This window comes from Thamnophis sirtalis, unplaced genomic scaffold, assembly GCF_051295495.1.
Source record: "Thamnophis sirtalis isolate CommonGarterSnake01/CBP01778 unplaced genomic scaffold, rThaSir2_p1.2 scaffold_1, whole genome shotgun sequence".
NCBI classification, from domain to species: domain Eukaryota; kingdom Metazoa; phylum Chordata; class Lepidosauria; order Squamata; family Natricidae; genus Thamnophis; species Thamnophis sirtalis.
In genome coordinates this window covers 167989080-168005969 of record NW_028261381.1, presented here as the reverse complement: position 1 = coordinate 168005969, position 16890 = coordinate 167989080, and the positions used below count along the sequence as shown (strand labels likewise).

Genomic DNA, 16890 nt, shown 5'->3' with positions numbered 1-16890 from the left:
GTGTGTGTGTGTGTGTGTGTGTGTGTGTGTATAATTGATGTGGAGATACCAGGAGATGGTAGACTGGAAGACAAAGGATTGGAAAAGATCACAAAGTATTAAGATCTGAAGATCAAAATTGAAAGACGATAGCATAACCCGGACATACTTCAAAAATTTAAATGGAATTTAAAAAAAAATCTACACATTGATAATATTTCCATGTGTCAATCACAAAAGGCCACACGGCTTAGATCAGTGTTTCCCAACCTTGGCAACTTGAAGATGTCTGGACTTCAACTCCCAGAATTCCCCAGCCAGCAAAAGTTGAGAAACACTGGCTTAGATCTTCACATGTGCTCCAGAGGTGGATTGCTGCCGGGTCGGACCAGTTTGGCCAAACCGGTAGTGGAATTCAGGCCTGGGTTGCAGAACCGGTAGCGACCCAGGCCGGCCACGCCCCCGAACCGTTTCCCTCACTGCCGCTTGGCCGCCGCCATTTTGGATTTTAGTGACTGTGCAGTTCACTGTAAATTGTTCGGCGCATGCGCACAGAACAATTTACATTGAACAGTGCATGCACGCACATATTGCATGTGTCTGGCACACACGCACCGAGGTTGCGCATGTCTGGCGCACACGCATGCATGTTGCACGCCCATTGCGAACTGGCCGTAACGCCGGCAGCAACCCCACTCCTGATGTGCTCCACCGATACATTACAACATCTCAAGTTCTTGGGAAGAAATCAATGTGTGTGAAGGCCAATACCAGCTAATGAACTGGCAGCTGTGTCTTCCCATTGTGAGCAGAAAAGAATATAATATATTAAATTCTGCCGACTTCCAGGGACTCTTGGCGTTCATAAAAGCAACAATAAAGCAACTCGTTAAGCTGCTGTGTCTTTTTTCTAAACTCAACCAACAGGTGCTGTGTTCACCGCTTCAGAACAGACACTAAAGCAGTGTTTCTGAAGCTTGGCAACTTGAAGATGTCCGGACTTCAAATCCCAGAATTCCCCAGCCAGCATTTGCTGGCTGGGGAATTCTGGGAGTTGAAGTCCAGACATCTTCAAGTTGCCAAGATTGAGAAACATTGCACTAAAGCATTGCGCAGTGCTGGGAAAAAAACCACTTCAATTCCAACTGGCTCTCTCTGTCCTGTAGCCAACGCTTCATTTCAAGACGACATAGAAACATAGAAAAGTCACAGCAGAAAAAGACCTAGTGATCCATCGAGTTTTGCCCTTTGGGGTTTTATTTTTGGGAAAAAGAAATTATTTCGTTTTTGTCAGAGGATAGACAAATGTGTTCATTCCAAGCATGTTTGAACACAGTTGGTAATAATAATCGATCCACTACCCCAGCTGGAAGCGGGTTCCATGTATATTCGTTTCTGGCTTCATTCTCATAGCACCACCATGAAGTAGGTTGGGCTTCGAGGCCAGCATCCAGAGGTGGGTTCGTACCAGTTCGCACCTATTCAGTAGAACCGGTTCGTCAAATCTACCGAACCGGTTAGAAGAGGTTCCACCAGTGGACCCGGAAAGCAGGCCACACCTACATTTTTTGCAAAAATGGGCCCGTTTCTTTTCAAAAGGGGGCATGAATAGCCTTTACGAGGCTTGTAGAGTGCTCCTGTGGGGTGGGGGCCCAAAAATGAGCAAAAAATGGATCGTTTTTCACGCAAACTGGACCGTTTTTTTGTCAAAAAAGGGGGCATGCATAGCCTTTAGGAGGCTTATAGAATGCTCCTGGGGGCTGGGGGGGACAGAATTGAGCAAAAAAATGGCCCATTTTTCTCTCTTTTCTGCCCTCCCCAGCCCCCAGGAGCACTCTGCAAGGCTCCTAAAGGCTATGCACGGCCATTTTGGTGAAGGTGGCGGGGTTTCAGGAGGCAAAAAAAAAATGCTGTATTCAGTGTATAAGACGCACCCAGATTTTCAGCCTCTTTTTTGAGGGAAAAAGGTGCGCCTTATACTCCGAAAAATACGGTACTTTTTCCAGCACCAAAAAGACTGGTTTTTCCAATCCCCATATTTTCCCAACAAATCTTTATCTTCAAAAACCGATGCTAGCAGTAATATAGGGTTGACAGCGAAGTGCTTTTCAAATTTCACCAGAGAATCTCTACGACGTGTCATGTGATCTACAGATTACAGTGATCATAAATTTGAATAGGCTGGATTGAAGCCAATTACTGGAATCAGGAAATCAGTTGAATAACATAAATCTAGGCTGTCGGGTCTGCCGATGGACACGGGAAAGGAAGAAAGAAGCAGACAATTATAAATGACTACTGTTGGGGAAACAGTGCAAATAAATAAATTAATAAACCACATAGAAAATGGACAGAATTTGATTGCAAGACTATGCCTATTGGACAAAGGAGAAGAGAACAAAAAGGGGTACTTAAATGGCTGTCACAGAGAAGAGTGGGTTGACCTATTCTCCCAAGAACCTGAGGGCTGAAGAAGAAGTTAACGAGTAGAAGATCATTAAAGAGAGAGCCAACCTAGAACTAAGGAGGAGTTTCTTGACAGTGAGAACTAGAGGTGGGTTCCTACCAGTTTGCACCTATTCAGTAGAACCGGTTCGTCAAATCTACCGAACCGGTTAGAAGAGGTTCCACCAGTGGACCCGGAAAGCAAGCCACACCTATAGAAGAGGTTCCAAAATTTTTGAAACCCATCACTGGTGGGTGTGTAATGTCCCGCAGTTATCTACGCATTAATAATGCTCTAGTAATATTTCCTTATACATTTTAGGGACCTTTCCTTACATAATTGGTGTTTTCTTTCATACTTTTGGATTTCTAATTTCTGTTTCCATTAGTTGGCAATTGCTAAAACCAATCCCACATGAAAAAAGTATTCAAAGCCTTCTTGATTTTAATTGTCAATTTATTTATTCCTGCACATTGTAATATTTATTCATTTACATATCTCTGTTTTTCCACTGTTGTGCAAAGACAATTCCAAGCAGCTGCTAACATGTGTAAAATTAAATATATGTTATGCTCCCTTTCAAATAGCCAACAAAATATTTCTGGTTTTAATTCCATATCTTGCTTTACGATTGCTTCTAACCACTAACTTCTGAATAGCTACTTGGACCGACCTAAGTACTAATTCATAATTTCATATCCGGTCACATGGGCGGCAAGCCACTCCCATCCAGTCACATGGGCAGCAAGCCACTCCCATCCAGTCACATGGGTGGCAAGCCACTCCCACAAAGGAGGCCACACCCACAGAGTAGGTTCCAACAATTTTTGAAACCCACCACTGGTGAGAACAGTTAATCAGTGGAACTGCTTGCCTCCAGAAGTTGTGGGTTCTCCATCACTAGAGGTTCTCAAGAAGAATCTAGACAACCACTTGTCCAGAATGGTAGAGGGTCTCCTGCTTGAGCAAGGGGTTGAACTAGAAGTCCACCAAGGCCTAACCCTTCCAACCAGGGGTGGGCTTCTAGGGGTTCGCAGGGATTTGGAAGAACCTCTAGCTAAGATTCTGTGCAGTTTGGAGAACCCCCAAATCCCACTCCTGGCTGGCCCCACCCACCTCACCCCGCCCCTCCCAGGAGTCCCCACGTGGCCCGTTTTGGATGCTGGTAAATGCAGGGCGTGCACGGAGGTTCGGGGAGGGTGAAAAATGGGCCTACCGGAAGTTTGGGAAGGCCGGAAACAGGCCCATTTCTGGTCTCGAGAGGGCCTCCGGAGCCTGGGAAGGATGTTTTTGCCCTCCTGGAGGCTCAAGAAAAGCCTCCGGAGCCTGGGGAGGCAACCATGGTGTAGCCTGGCAGTTCTCCAAGCCTGATAAAGGTCCGTAGTTGTGAAATCTCTTGAAAGACTGTTAGCCAGGACTTTGTTGGAGAGGAACTTTGAAACTAAATAAAAGGGGTTTTATCGGGACGCGGAGTCAGCTTCATGCTTTTGAGAAGCCTAGGTCAGAACTTCCTTGATCTGAGCATGCATCTCCTCTAATTCATGGCCATCTTTTGTCCTAGGTTCCCAGGACCCTGGGAAAGTGATCCATATCCACAAAGTCAGCCATCAGCCGGTGCGGGTCGGGCTGGCAGAACCGGTGTCTCTGCCGTGCCTGTTTCTCTTGCAAGGCTCCGGCCCATCGAATCCCAGTGAATTGTCTGATCCCCCCCGTATCAAGTGGAGCAAAGTACAATCCGCCACGGGACAGCCGGAAGATCTCTCTGTGCTGGTAGCCAAGGATAACGTGGTGAAGATCTCCAAAAACTACGAGGGTAGAATTGCCTTGCCCGGATACCCCCACCACCGAGAAAACGCCACCCTCTTGTTTCTGTCCGCTCGGGCCAGTGATGCGGGACTTTATCGATGTGAGATAGTCACTGGGATTCATGATGAGCAAGACTTGGTCCCTCTGGAAGTTACAGGTAAGAAAAGGACTCGGTATATCTATATCTCCATCTCCATCTCCATCTCCATCTCCATCTCCATCTCCATCTCCATCTCCATCTCCATCTCCATCTCCATCTCCATCTCCATCTCCATCTCCATCTCCATCTCCATCTCCATATCTATCTATCTATCTATCTATCTATCTATCTATCTATCTATCTATCTATCTATCTATCTATCTATCTATCTATCTATCTATCTATCTATCTATCTTATACAAAATGGCTGTGCATAGCCTTTAGGAGGCTTCCAGAGTGCTCCTGGGGGCTGGGGAGGGCAAAAATGAGTGAAAAACAGGCCAATTTGTGCCCCCCACCCCCAAGAGCACTCTATAAGCCTCCTAAAGGCTATGCACAGCTCTTTTTTTGACAAAAAATGGGCCTGTTTTTGCAAAAAATGGGCCGTTTTGGGGAGGTTTGCAGAGTGCAAAAACTTTTTTTTAAATTTGCGTCTTCAAAATCTTAGTGCGTCTTATACTCCGAAAAAATACGATAATGCCAGTCCCTTCAGAACACATTTATGTGTTCATTTATGTGGCAGGCCCAAGCGATTAGTCCAGGGGTGTCAAACTCAAAGCTCACTGACCGCATATGGCCTGCAGGGTCCTTAGATCTGGCCCGCGGACCTGTCCTGTAAACAGCGAAGGACCCACCTGTGGTGTATTTGGCAGCGCAAATGGAGCTTGGAAGGACCACGCACCCCGGCTTCCATTTTTGGCCGCGATGGCCTCCTGCAACCCTCTGCCAGTGGGCTCCATTTTCACTGGCAGTGGGCTGCAGGAAATCATCGTGGCTGAAAACGGAGCCTCGATGATTGATGTTGAGCTGGCCATGCACACACACACCCCGTCCCTTCGAGGTTAAACTCAACCCTGATGCGGCCCTCAATGAAAACAAGTTTGACACCCCTGGGTTAGTCATTTATACTCCCCCCCCCAAAAAAATTTTTTTGATACAGGGCATCGTGAGAATCAATTCAGCCTTAGTTTTTGTTCCCATTGGTTTAATCGTATTCCTCCCTTGCTTTTATATCAAAGGGGTGTGTGGGTGTGCGTTAATGAAAGACTACAAAAAAACCCCATTCTGGTTGTGATTGCACGTAGACTTGGAGCCTCCCTTGTATGCTAATTAAAGGACTTCATGGTGGTTTATGAAGTTCAATAATTTGACAACCTCTGTCACAGAGCTTTCTAAGTAAGAGGCATGTCACAAAAGGAAAAAAAAGGAAGAGGGAGGGAGAAGGTTGTGCTGCGCGCAACCGGTGTGCAAGAGCTCCTTCCGAAAGAATTGAGACAGCAATCATCAAAGGCTGCATTTCACAATATTTTTTTATTATTATTAAAAGGAGAGGAGATGCCCTTGGGTTGTGAGATTGCCTCCGTCGCAAATATCTTAGCAACATTGCAGCGCAGAAGGGGCTGGACCTAACCTTTTCCCCAGAGTTTAATTTCCCATTCAGCCAGGCGCTCTCCCATCCAAGAACTGACCACGGTTGACCCTGCTTAGCTTTAGAGATCAGCCAAGAACAGATAGACACCCTCTTATCTGTTTTCATCAGCCAAGATTGATTAAGTGTTGCTCCATATGTTTGGTTTTGGGTTTTTTTTCCTCACTAGAAAGTCATTTTGTTTTTTCTACTCCTGGCAACTGCCTGGAAAGGCCTTGCATTTTTCTTGGTAAGCTGACCAGAGAATCATGGGTCCAAATTCACCCAGCAGATGTTGTTTCCGTGCCTTTAACCATCCTACCAAAAGGTTCACCGACAAAACTGCGCTCGACTAAACCGTGCCCGACTAAACCGCGTCGCTGACGTCATCAACAGGGCAACAACAGCGCGGAGACAGAAGCATACTGTAAACCCTAAACCTAAAATTAACCCCTAAACCTAAACCTAACCCCACTAAACCTAATCCTAAACCTAACCCTAAACCTAACCCTAACCCTAACCCTAACCCTTAACCTAACCCTAAACCTAACCCTAAACCTAACCCTTAACCTAACCCTAAACTTAATCCTAACCCTTAACCTAATCCTAACCCTAACCCTTAACCTAACCCTAACCCTAACCCTTAACCTAACCCTAACCCTAACCCTAACCCTAACCCTAACCCTTAACCTAACCCTAAACCTAACCCTAAACCTAACCCTAAACCTAACCCTTAACCTAACCCTAAACCTAACCCTAACCCTTAACCTAACCCTAAACTTAACCCTAACCCTTAACCTAACCCTAAACCTAACCCTAAACCTAACCGTTACCTTGTTGAATCGGCTTGCTTTCAAAGTGCTATTTAAAGCACCCTTCTTTCTCCGCGCTGGTTGTTGTCGCCCTGTTGATGACGTCAGCGACACGGTTTAGTCGGGCGCGGTTTAGTCGAGCGCGGTTTTGACGGGTTACGCTACCAAACCAGCCCTACCTGTAAATAAGCTTCTATATGCCTCTATCCTCAATTTAGAATCTAGAACCCACCGTGTTTCCCCGAAAATAAGACCTACTCCAAAAATAAGGCCTAGCTTGATTTTTACACATGCACCCAATAGCAGTCCTACCCCCAAAATAAGCCCAAAATAAGACCTCACCCACTCTGGGGTGCATGGGATGGGATGAGGCCCACGGGTAAAAATCAAGCTAGGGTGGGGATGGGGGGTGGTGGAGCTTCCCTACTTACCTTTGGACAGCTGCAGCTAAGCCTCGCGTGCCCTGACACCTGCCTCGCCTTGCCAGCCCACTTCTTCGGTGGCTGCTTGCCATCCCTCGCAGGCGTCGCCCCCGCCTCCATTTCGCTGTTAGAGGCCTTCAGGAGAAACAGGCTCCGGATTGACACATGCGATGCCTCACAAGCTCATTTCACTGTCAGAGGCCTTTCCTGAAGGCTTCTGCCAGCGAAACGGAGGCTGGGGACGATGCATGCGAGCAGAAGAAGTGGCGGCCAGTGGGCTCCTCCTGGGTGGGGCTGTTGGTGCCGCCATTGCAAGGTGAGTCAGTAGAAGACATCCCCCCCAAAATAAGACCTGGTGCCATTTTTAGTGGCAAGATAGATAGATGATAGATAGATAGATAGATAGATAGATAGATAGATAGATAGATAGATAGATAGATAGATAGATAGATAGATAGATGATAGATAGATGGATGGATGATAGAGAGAGATGATAGGTAGGTGATAGATAGATAGATGGATAGATAGATGGATGGATGGATGGATGGATGGATGGATAGATGATAGATAGATAGATGATAGATGATAGATAAATAGATAGATAGATAGATAGATAGATAGATAGATAGATAGATAGATAGATAGATAGATAGAGAAGATAGATAGATAGATGATAGATAGATAGATAGATAGATAGATAGATAGATAGATAGATAGATAGATAGATAGATAGATAGATAGAGAAGGAAGATAGGTAGATAGATAGATAGATAGATAGATAGATAGATAGATAGATAGATAGATAGATAGATAGATAGATAGATAGATATAGAGAGAGAGATGATAGAGAGAGATGATAGGTAGGTGATAGATAGATAGATAGATAAATAGATAGATAGATAGATAGAGAGAGAGAGAGATGATAGACAGAGATGATAGGTAGGTGATAGATGATAGATAGATCGATAGATAGATCGATAGATAGATAGATAGATAGATAGATAGATAGATAGATAGATAGATGATAGAGAGAGATGATAGGTAGGTGATAGATGATCGATAGATCGATAGATAGATAGATAGATAGATAGATAGATAGATAGATAGAAGATAGATAGATAGATAGACAGACAGATGATAGAGAGAGATGATAGGTAGGTGATAGATAGATAGATAGATGATAGATAGATAGATAGATAGATAGATAGATATAGATAGAGAGAGAGATAGATAGATAGTTGATAGAGAGAGATGATAGGTAGGTGATAGAGATAGCGAGATGAGAGAAAGAGAGAGAGAGAGGGAGGGAGGGAGACAGAGAGATGGATGACCAGGTCTTATTTTTGGGAAAACACAGGGTATATGCTTCTATCCACAAACAAGAGGGGCTCAAATTATACTCGAAAGGACTAGAGGGCAGGACAAGAAATAATGGCTGGAAATTAATCAAAGATAGAAGCAGCAACCTGGAATTAAGGAGAAACTTCCTAACAGGGAGGACAATTAACCAGTGGAACAGAAGTTGCCTTCAGAAGTTGTGGGTGTTTCATCACTTGATATTTTTAAGAAGAGACTGGACAGCCACTTGTCTGAAACGGTATAGGTCAATTTTTCTGCTAGGGTGCCAAAAGGACGCAAGCACAAGCAATAGCACGTGTCTACGTGCGTGCCCACACCCATAATGCAATGCTCTCCCTCTTGTGCATGCGCACAGAAACCAATCCCCCCTGCCCCCCCCATTCCCCCTCCCCTGCGCATGTTCACAGGGCTCACTGAAGCCTCCGGACTTCCGGTATGCCCGTTGGGCCGTTTTTAGCCTCCCTCCCCCCCTGACTACGGAAGCTTTCCTAATAGCAGTTAGACTTATATACCGCTTCATAGGGCTTTTAGCCCTTTCTAAGCTGTTTACAGAGTCAGCATATTGCCCCCAACAACAATCCGGGTCCTCATTTTACCCACCTCGGAAGGATGGAAGGCTGAGTCAACCCTGAGCCAGTGAGATTTGAACAGCCGAACTGCAGAACTGCAGTCAGCTGAAGTAGCCTGCAGTGCTGCATTTAACCACTGCACCACCTCGGCTCTTCAATGCCTGGGGAGGGCGAAAACGGCCTTCCCTTGCCCTCCGGAAGCCCGAAAATCAGCTGGACAGCGTGCCCATCTACGCTGGAGCTCATATAGGGCAACGCCTGGCGTGTCCTCAGATATGGCTCCGCTTGCCACCTGTGGCATGTGTGTCATAGGTTTGCCATCACGGGTATAGGATCTCCTGCTTGAACAGGGGGCTGGACTAGAAGGCCTCCAAGGTCCCTCCCTGCTCTCTTCTATTCTAATTCACATCTCCTTGTCTTCTCACTTTTCAACCCTGCCCAGGTGTGGTTTTTCACTACCGAGCGGCTAGCAACCGCTACGCTTTGACTTTCTCAGAGGCGCAGAAGGCCTGCGAAGAGAACTCGGCTGTCGTGGCGTCTCCTGCTCATCTTGAGGTGGCCTTTGAGGATGGCTACGACAACTGTGATGCCGGATGGCTCTCCGACCACACTGTTAGGTACATGGAGGAATGTACATTCTAACTAGCTTGAGGCACGAGGGGATGATCCAATTTTCTGCTCTGAATTAGTACCAGATGAATGATGCTTTTGTTCTGACTTTCTTTTTCTTTCCAAGAAAAAAAGAGGGGATGCCTTTCCTGTCTCCCTGTACAGGAAATTTTGTGAATTTCCAAATGTTACATGGCCAAAGGGTGCTCGGGTATATTTTGATTATTTTATTGCAGTGAAATATAACTGCAGGCTAAACTAAGAGGACTTTGGGCTGCCAGGGGTCAGCAACCTTAAACACTCAAAGAGCCATTTGGACCCGTTTCCCACAAAAAAGAAAACACCGGGAGCCACAAAACCCTTCCGGGGCCTGACTATTTCCTGAGCAGCTACAAAACTAGCATATGTAGTTGAATTAAACGTTCTGTTTCCTTCTGAAACTTTTCTTTTCTTGGATTTATCCAGGGTTGGCCTACCAGGGGTCGAAAAGCTCAATAAATCGCAAGCTGGCTGGTGTCACACATTTTTTTTAATATGTATTTAAAAAGGAAATTATTTATTTGGGCGCAAATATTTTATATATATATATGTAGAGTCACAACCCCTGGTAAGCCCCAATTATGGGAGGAAGCTAACTGCTTCCATCATCTGTCAATCGGCTCGTCACAAGAGTCCATCACGACAGAAACCCAATATTTTTACTGTTGCCTTTGTTATATTTGTGTTTTTTATTTGTGCTGATAAATAAATAAAGGGAGACTAGTATAAATAGCTTGAAATAGATCTATACTAGTCTCCCTTTATTTATTTATCAGCACAAATAAAACAAACACACACACACACACACACACACACACACACACACACACACACATATTGTTGTATTTTTAAAGCTTATATAACCCATGCACTGGTGGTAAAATCCTTAATTTTTTTTTAATTGACATTTTTAAAAAAAGCTTTTACAAATATTTACCTCCCCTCCCCCGCCCTCCCCACCCAAACCCAACCCCCTCCCAACCTTCCCCCCCCCCCCCCGACTTCCCAGAGCAAATACAGGGTATAAATCTTTAACAAAGATATTTTAAAATAAACTAAAAGAAAGTTAGTATCCTCTTTCATTTGTGCTTTAACTCCTCTTTGTTAGGCTAACTCTAAACAGATTATATCATTCCTCGCCTTTTCAGTCATAAACTATCTGGAATTTCTTAGTCCTGTATTTATTTTGAATACAGTCAATCCATCTTCTCCATTCCAGTTTATATTTCTCATCTGAATGGTCCTTGAGATATGCTGATATTTTAGCCATCTCTGCTAAGTTTGTTTTAATGTCCATTCTTGAATAGTAGGCAAATCTTCCTTCTTCCAGTATTGCGCCACCAACAGTCTTGCTGCCGTTATTAAGCATAAAATCAAGGGCATTTATTTTGACTGACAGGTTCGCCCAAGTCGATAGTAAAAAATGCTACCGGTTTGGGCCAACCGGTAGCCAGCTGTGTGACAATCAGCCGGGCTGCACAATTTATATTTGCTAGAAATCGCATGCACAGCTGATAGTTGTATGTCGGAACTTTTTAAAAAAACTTTTAAAAACTTTTTTAGCATCTTTTTTTGAACCGGTAGTATAATAAAGTAAAAAAAAAAAGTTCCGAAGATCAGCTGTGCTGCACGAAATCCTGCTTTCTCGCCAATCTAAATTGCGTGGCACAGCTGTTCCCCGCCCCCCGCTGTTCTACTTATCTTTTCAGACTCAGAAAAGGCTTCTTAGCTCCTGTGGTGCGCATGCGCGCAAAGCACGCATATGGGCGCGAAGTGAACCGGTAGCAGACTTCAGAACTCCTTGCCCTCTTGCCTATCAGATCTGAATACAGAGTCATTTACATGGCTGTCCATGATAGTTGTGCTGAAATCCTAAAAGGATTTGCACTCGTGTCAGAAGCACGCCGCCACTTCCAGGTTGAAAGGATTAGCGGGTGACATCATGTTGCCCAGTTGGGGGTTGCTTTGATGTCCTCAGCAGGAGCTGGAGCAAAGGATGGGAGCTCAACCGTACAACATAGCAGCACTCCCACGCGAGCCACTGTGCTCTTTGAAAATCTGATATAGAAGAAGTAGAGAAACCGCTAACGCTGTAGAAAGCAAGGCAAGTGTGAAGAGATTTTAGTTAAAGAAGGGTAGATTTGATGAACAACATTTCCCCCTCTTGTAGGTTCAGTTGAACAATGGAGTTGATTAGTTAGAGCAACTATGGGATTTTACATGCTGTGGCTAAGAATTTCGCATGGAACAGAGATTAAGCTAAATTTAGCGTAGCATCCTAGACTAAGCTAAAATGGGAATCGGCCTGTTGTGAGGGGCCAATCATTGACATAGCATGCTACAGGTAGCCCTTAAGTTACAAAGGTTCACTTAGTGACCGTTCAAATTTACAGCGGCACCGAAAAAAGTGGCTTACGACTGCTTTTTTCGCTTAATAGCAATAGCAATAGCAGTTAGACTTATATACCGCTTCATAGGGCTTTCAGCCCTCTCTAAGCGGTTTACAGAGTCAGCATATTGCCCCCAACAATCTGGGTCCTCATTTTGTCCACCTCGGAAGGATGGAAGGCTGAGTCAACCTTGAGCCGGTGAGATTAGAACAGCTGAACTGCAGATAACAGTCAGCTGAAGTGGTCTGCAGTACTGCACCCTAACCCCTGCGCCACCTCGGCTCGTGACCGTTGCAGTGTCCCTATGATCACATGATCAAAATTCAGATATTTGGCCACTGACTCGTGCTTATGACGGTCCTGGGCTCATCTGATTACTTTTTGAGACCTTTTGACAAACAAAGTCACGGGGGAAGCCCGATTCACTTAATAACGGTCTTACTAATTTCAGAACTGCAAGGATTCACTTAACAACAGTAGCGGGAAAGGTCGTAAAATGGGGCAAAATTCATGTAACAAATGTCTCGCTTAGCAACAAAAATTTGGGACTCCATTGTGGTCGTAAGTTGAGAACTACCTGCACAGCGTATTATAGCTCTGTTTTTATGCTTACAATTATGCATGTATGCAAGACACTACTTTCAGTCCAGCCACAATCCCTATGTCCCTGTCGTAGGTAACCTGTCACCTTCCAAAAGTCGGTAAACTTCAGGTCCCAGCAACATCTACCTGCAGGCTGAAACAGGAGGCATGCTGGGAATTGTAGTTCAGCAACATTTAGAGGCCCACAATCCATCCAGACGGTAAATGTTGGCCAATGCATTGGAATGGCAGGGGTGTCAAACTCTATTTCATTGAGGGCTGCATCAGGTTGTGTTTGACTTCCAGGGTGAAGGGATGTGGTCAGGGTGTGGTGTGGCCAGCTCAACGTCACTGAGGTCGGTAGCGCCTGTGGTGGCCCAAGTGCTCTACCAATGAAAATGGAGCTTGGAAGGGCTGCCTATAGCTCTTGTGAGCTCTGTTTTCGACTGTGATGGCCTCCTGCAACCCTCTGCCAGTGAAAACAGAGCTCGGAAGGGCCGCCCTTGACTCTTGTGAGCTCCATTTTCAGCTGTGATGGCCTCCTGCAACCCTCTGCCAGTGAAAACAGAGCTTGGAAGGGACGCCCATGACTCTTGTGAGCTCCGTTTTCAGCAGTAATGGCCTCCTGCAATCCTCTGTCAGTGAAAACAGAGCTTGGAAGGGCCGCCCATGACTCTTGTGAGCTCCATTTTCAGCTGTGATGGCCTCCTGCAACCCTCTGCCAGTGAAAACAGAGCTTGGAAGTTCTGCCTGTGGCCCTTGTGAGCTCCGTTTTCAGCTGCTATGGCCTCCTGCAACCCTTTGCCAGTGAAAAATGGAACTCCCTTTTTGCTGGCAGAGGCCCTGTGGGCCTCTGTTGTTTCCAGGGCACTGTTTCCAGGATGGCACCATGGCTCAGATTTAAGCACCCCGTGGGCTGGATCCAGCCCCAGGGCCTTGAGTTTGACACCTCTGGTCTACATCCTTCAGATATATCTGTTGGCTCATCAGTTCTTTTGATGCGTTCCTTTCCCATTGTGAAGCGACATTTGCTGCACACACACACAAAAAAACCTTGTTGCAATTGTCTGCCCAAACACAGGGACTTTGCTACTCCTCGCTCCCCCTAGTATCCTTTATTATTTTATCAACGCGCCTGCAATCATCAGTTAATGGAGAAGGGGAATCCGTGGAAGTTGCTAGTGAATAAGAGTAACTAAGCGGCAAAAATAAGGCCATACAGAACACCCAATACTGGAATTAATTTTATAAATTCTCCTAGTTAAATTGGAATTAGGGAAGAGGAGTGAATTGAGCAGAACGGCACAAAAGAGCAATAAAAGAACTGAACCAGGGGAAAATTGGTCGTTGCTCACCGCAAGAGACCGATTCGGAGGTTGCCATTTGGAAGATGCAGATTAGTAGAAGGACACTTGACAATTCATGACAAGGCATGTTGAAGGCGAGAAGGGTAGTTTAGCAATAGCAATAGCAATAGCAGTTAGACTTATATACCGCTTCATAGGGCTTTCAGCCCTCTCTAAGCGGTTTACAGAGTCAGCATATTGCCCCCAACAATCCGGGTCCTCATTTCACTCACCTCGGAAGGATGGAAGGCTGAGTCCTTTGGCAGAAGAATTCGGGCCTGGTCTTGAGACAAAGATGGGAGAAGGAAAATTATTATTCAGCCCTGGAAAAGGAGGAAGTGTTTGGGGGGGGGGGGACACAGAACAGCTGATTTTTGTTCTTTAACAGAGCAAGATTCTGCTAGCAATAGCAATAGCAGTTAGACTTATATACCGCTTCATAGGGCTTTCAGCCCTCTCTAAGCGGTTTACAGAGTCAGCATATTGCCCCCAACAACAATCCGGGTCCTCATTTTACCCACCTCGGAAGGATGGAAGGCTGAGTCAACCTTGAGCCGGTGAGATTTGAACCGCCGAACTGCAGATAACAGTCAGCTGAAGTGGCCTGCAGTGCTGCACTCTACCCACTGCGCCACCTCGGCTCTTGCTAATACACTCTTGCTAATACACTCTATAACAGACCTGGGGCATTTTATACCCCCAGCCAACAACTGGCCCTTTGGTGGCCCCTTCCGGGCTCCCGTGAGCTCAGTCGGAAATTAGAAATCAAATGTAAATAAGCATACATCATGCATGCAAAGGGACATGGTGGCTCAGTGGCTAAGACGCTGAGCTTTTCGATCAGGAAGGGCGGCAGTTCGGCGGTTCGAATCCCTAGCACCGCGTAACAGAGTGAGCTCCCGTTACTTGTCCCATCTCCTGCCAACCTAGCAGCTCGAAAGCATGTAAAAATGCAAGCAGAAAAATAGGGACGCTGTTGCTAAGCGAGACGGTCAAGGGAATTTGGCCCCATTTTACAACCTTTCTTGCCACAGCTGTTAAGTGAATCACTGCAGTTGTTAAGTTAGTAGCCCAGTTGTTAAGTGAATCTGGCTTCCCTGTTGACTTTGCTTGTCAAAAAAGGTGATCCCAGGACCCCGGGATACTTCAACCGTCATAAATATGAGTCTTATTGCCAAGCATTCGAGTTTTGATCATGTGACCATGGAGATACTGTAACAGTCTTAAGTGTGAACCGTCCTAAGTCACTTTTTTCAGTGGGGTTGTAAGTTTGAACGATCACTAAATGAACCGTTGTGAAACGAGGACCATCTGTACAGTTGCATGGCTTTCCTTCTGGAGGTGAATTATTTTTTTTCCCAATTTACGTATGTGCATATGTGCGTGCCTACACACTTTCACACCAGCCCTGTTGATTCGGCCCTCCCGCGCTTCTCTGCACTCTTTCCAGAATCTCAAGGATCGAGACCATTGCCCCTTAAACCAGTGGTGGGATTCAAATAATTCAACAATCGGTTCTCTGTCCTAATGACTGGGTAGCCGGGGCTCAGTGGTCATGTGACTGGGTGGGCGTGCCCAACTCAATGTCACTCAGGTCGATGGGCGCTTCGCCTTTGCTGTTACAATGTCATAAGGGTTAACCGGAGAGGCGGTTTCTGTAAGCAGGGCAACAAAGATCAGGCTAGAAACAACACCAGAATATTTCCTTCCTGCCTTCCTTGCAGGATTAGCCCTGTAAAGTGGGAAAAAATAAAAGATTTCTTCCAACAACCGGTTCTCCGAACTGCTTAGAAAGTTAACAACCGGTTCTCCCGAATAGGTGCGAACCGGCTGAATCCCACCACTAACTCAAACCCTTCCATGCTTTTCCTGAAGTCTTTACAGTTTCCTTTATGGCTGTCAGAAGCCTTTAGTGATGGAGTTTAAAACAGCTGCATTCTTTCCCATCCCTCAATTCCACTCCCCCCTCCCCCCCTGCCATCTTCGTACAGGTATCCCATCACCCTGTCAAGACCTGGTTGCTATGGTGATCGCAACAGCCTCCCAGGAGTCCGCAGCTATGGCAAGAGAGATGCCAGCGAAGCATACGATGTCTACTGCTACTCCAGAGAACTCCAAGGCAAGTTATGAGCAGAATATACTGGATTTACTGAACTCTTTCCAGGGGGCAAAATGCATAGTTCTATTTTTTTGGGGGGAAACGAGAGAATGTTCTGCTTGGTGCACCAATGGGTTTGGAACCTGCGTGCGGTTGTGTAGCAGAGCCAAAAAGTTTTCTCACTTGGAATCCCCTGTACTGGATTAAAAACAGGGGTTCTGGAAATAGAATAGAATAACAGAGTTGGAAGGGACCTTGGAGGTCTTCTAGTCCAACCCCCTGCCCAGGCAGGAAACTCTACACCACCTCAGACAAAGAGTTATCCGACATCTTCTTGTTCCAATACAGGTGTCCCTCAACCCATGACCACAATCGAGCTCAAAATTTTCCGTTGTTAAGCAAGACAGTTGTTCAATGAGTTTTGCTTCAGTTTACGGCCTTCCTTGCCCCAGCTGTTAAGTGAATCGCTGCAGTTGTTCAGTTAGTAACACGGTTGTTAAGTGAATTTGGCTTCCCCGTGGATTTTGCTTGTCCAAAGGTCGCAAAAGGGAATCTCGTGACCTTGGGACTTTGTAACTTTAATAAAATTTGTATGCCGCCCACTCCCGGGTCCGGATCTCCGCGGGTAGCTCGTTCCATAAGGCCGGCGCAGCTACAGAGAAGGCCCTCCCTCGGGGGGCTGCCAGCCGGCATTGTCTGGTCGACGGCACCCAGAGGAGGCCCAACCTGTGTGATCTTATTGGTTGTTGGGAAGTAAATGGCAGGAGGCGGTCTCTCAGGGACACAGCAATGGTCCATGTATATATGAACCAGCTGCCAAGCATCT

The 16890-nt window shown here is 45.9% G+C and overlaps 1 protein-coding gene across 1 annotated transcript in view; it reads left to right on the top strand.

Moving 5' to 3' along the window:
• Nucleotides 1-2394: 2394 nt before the first annotated feature.
• The window catches only part of NCAN (neurocan), a 90060-nt gene continuing 75564 nt past the window's right edge, over nt 2395-16890 (top strand). The window contains exons 1-4 of the mRNA XM_087704958.1: nt 2395-2413; nt 3948-4388; nt 9443-9617; nt 15958-16085. Coding sequence (XP_087561084.1) covers nt 2395-2413; nt 3948-4388; nt 9443-9617; nt 15958-16085 — 763 coding nt within the window. The remainder of the gene's footprint in view (nt 2414-3947; nt 4389-9442; nt 9618-15957; nt 16086-16890) is intronic.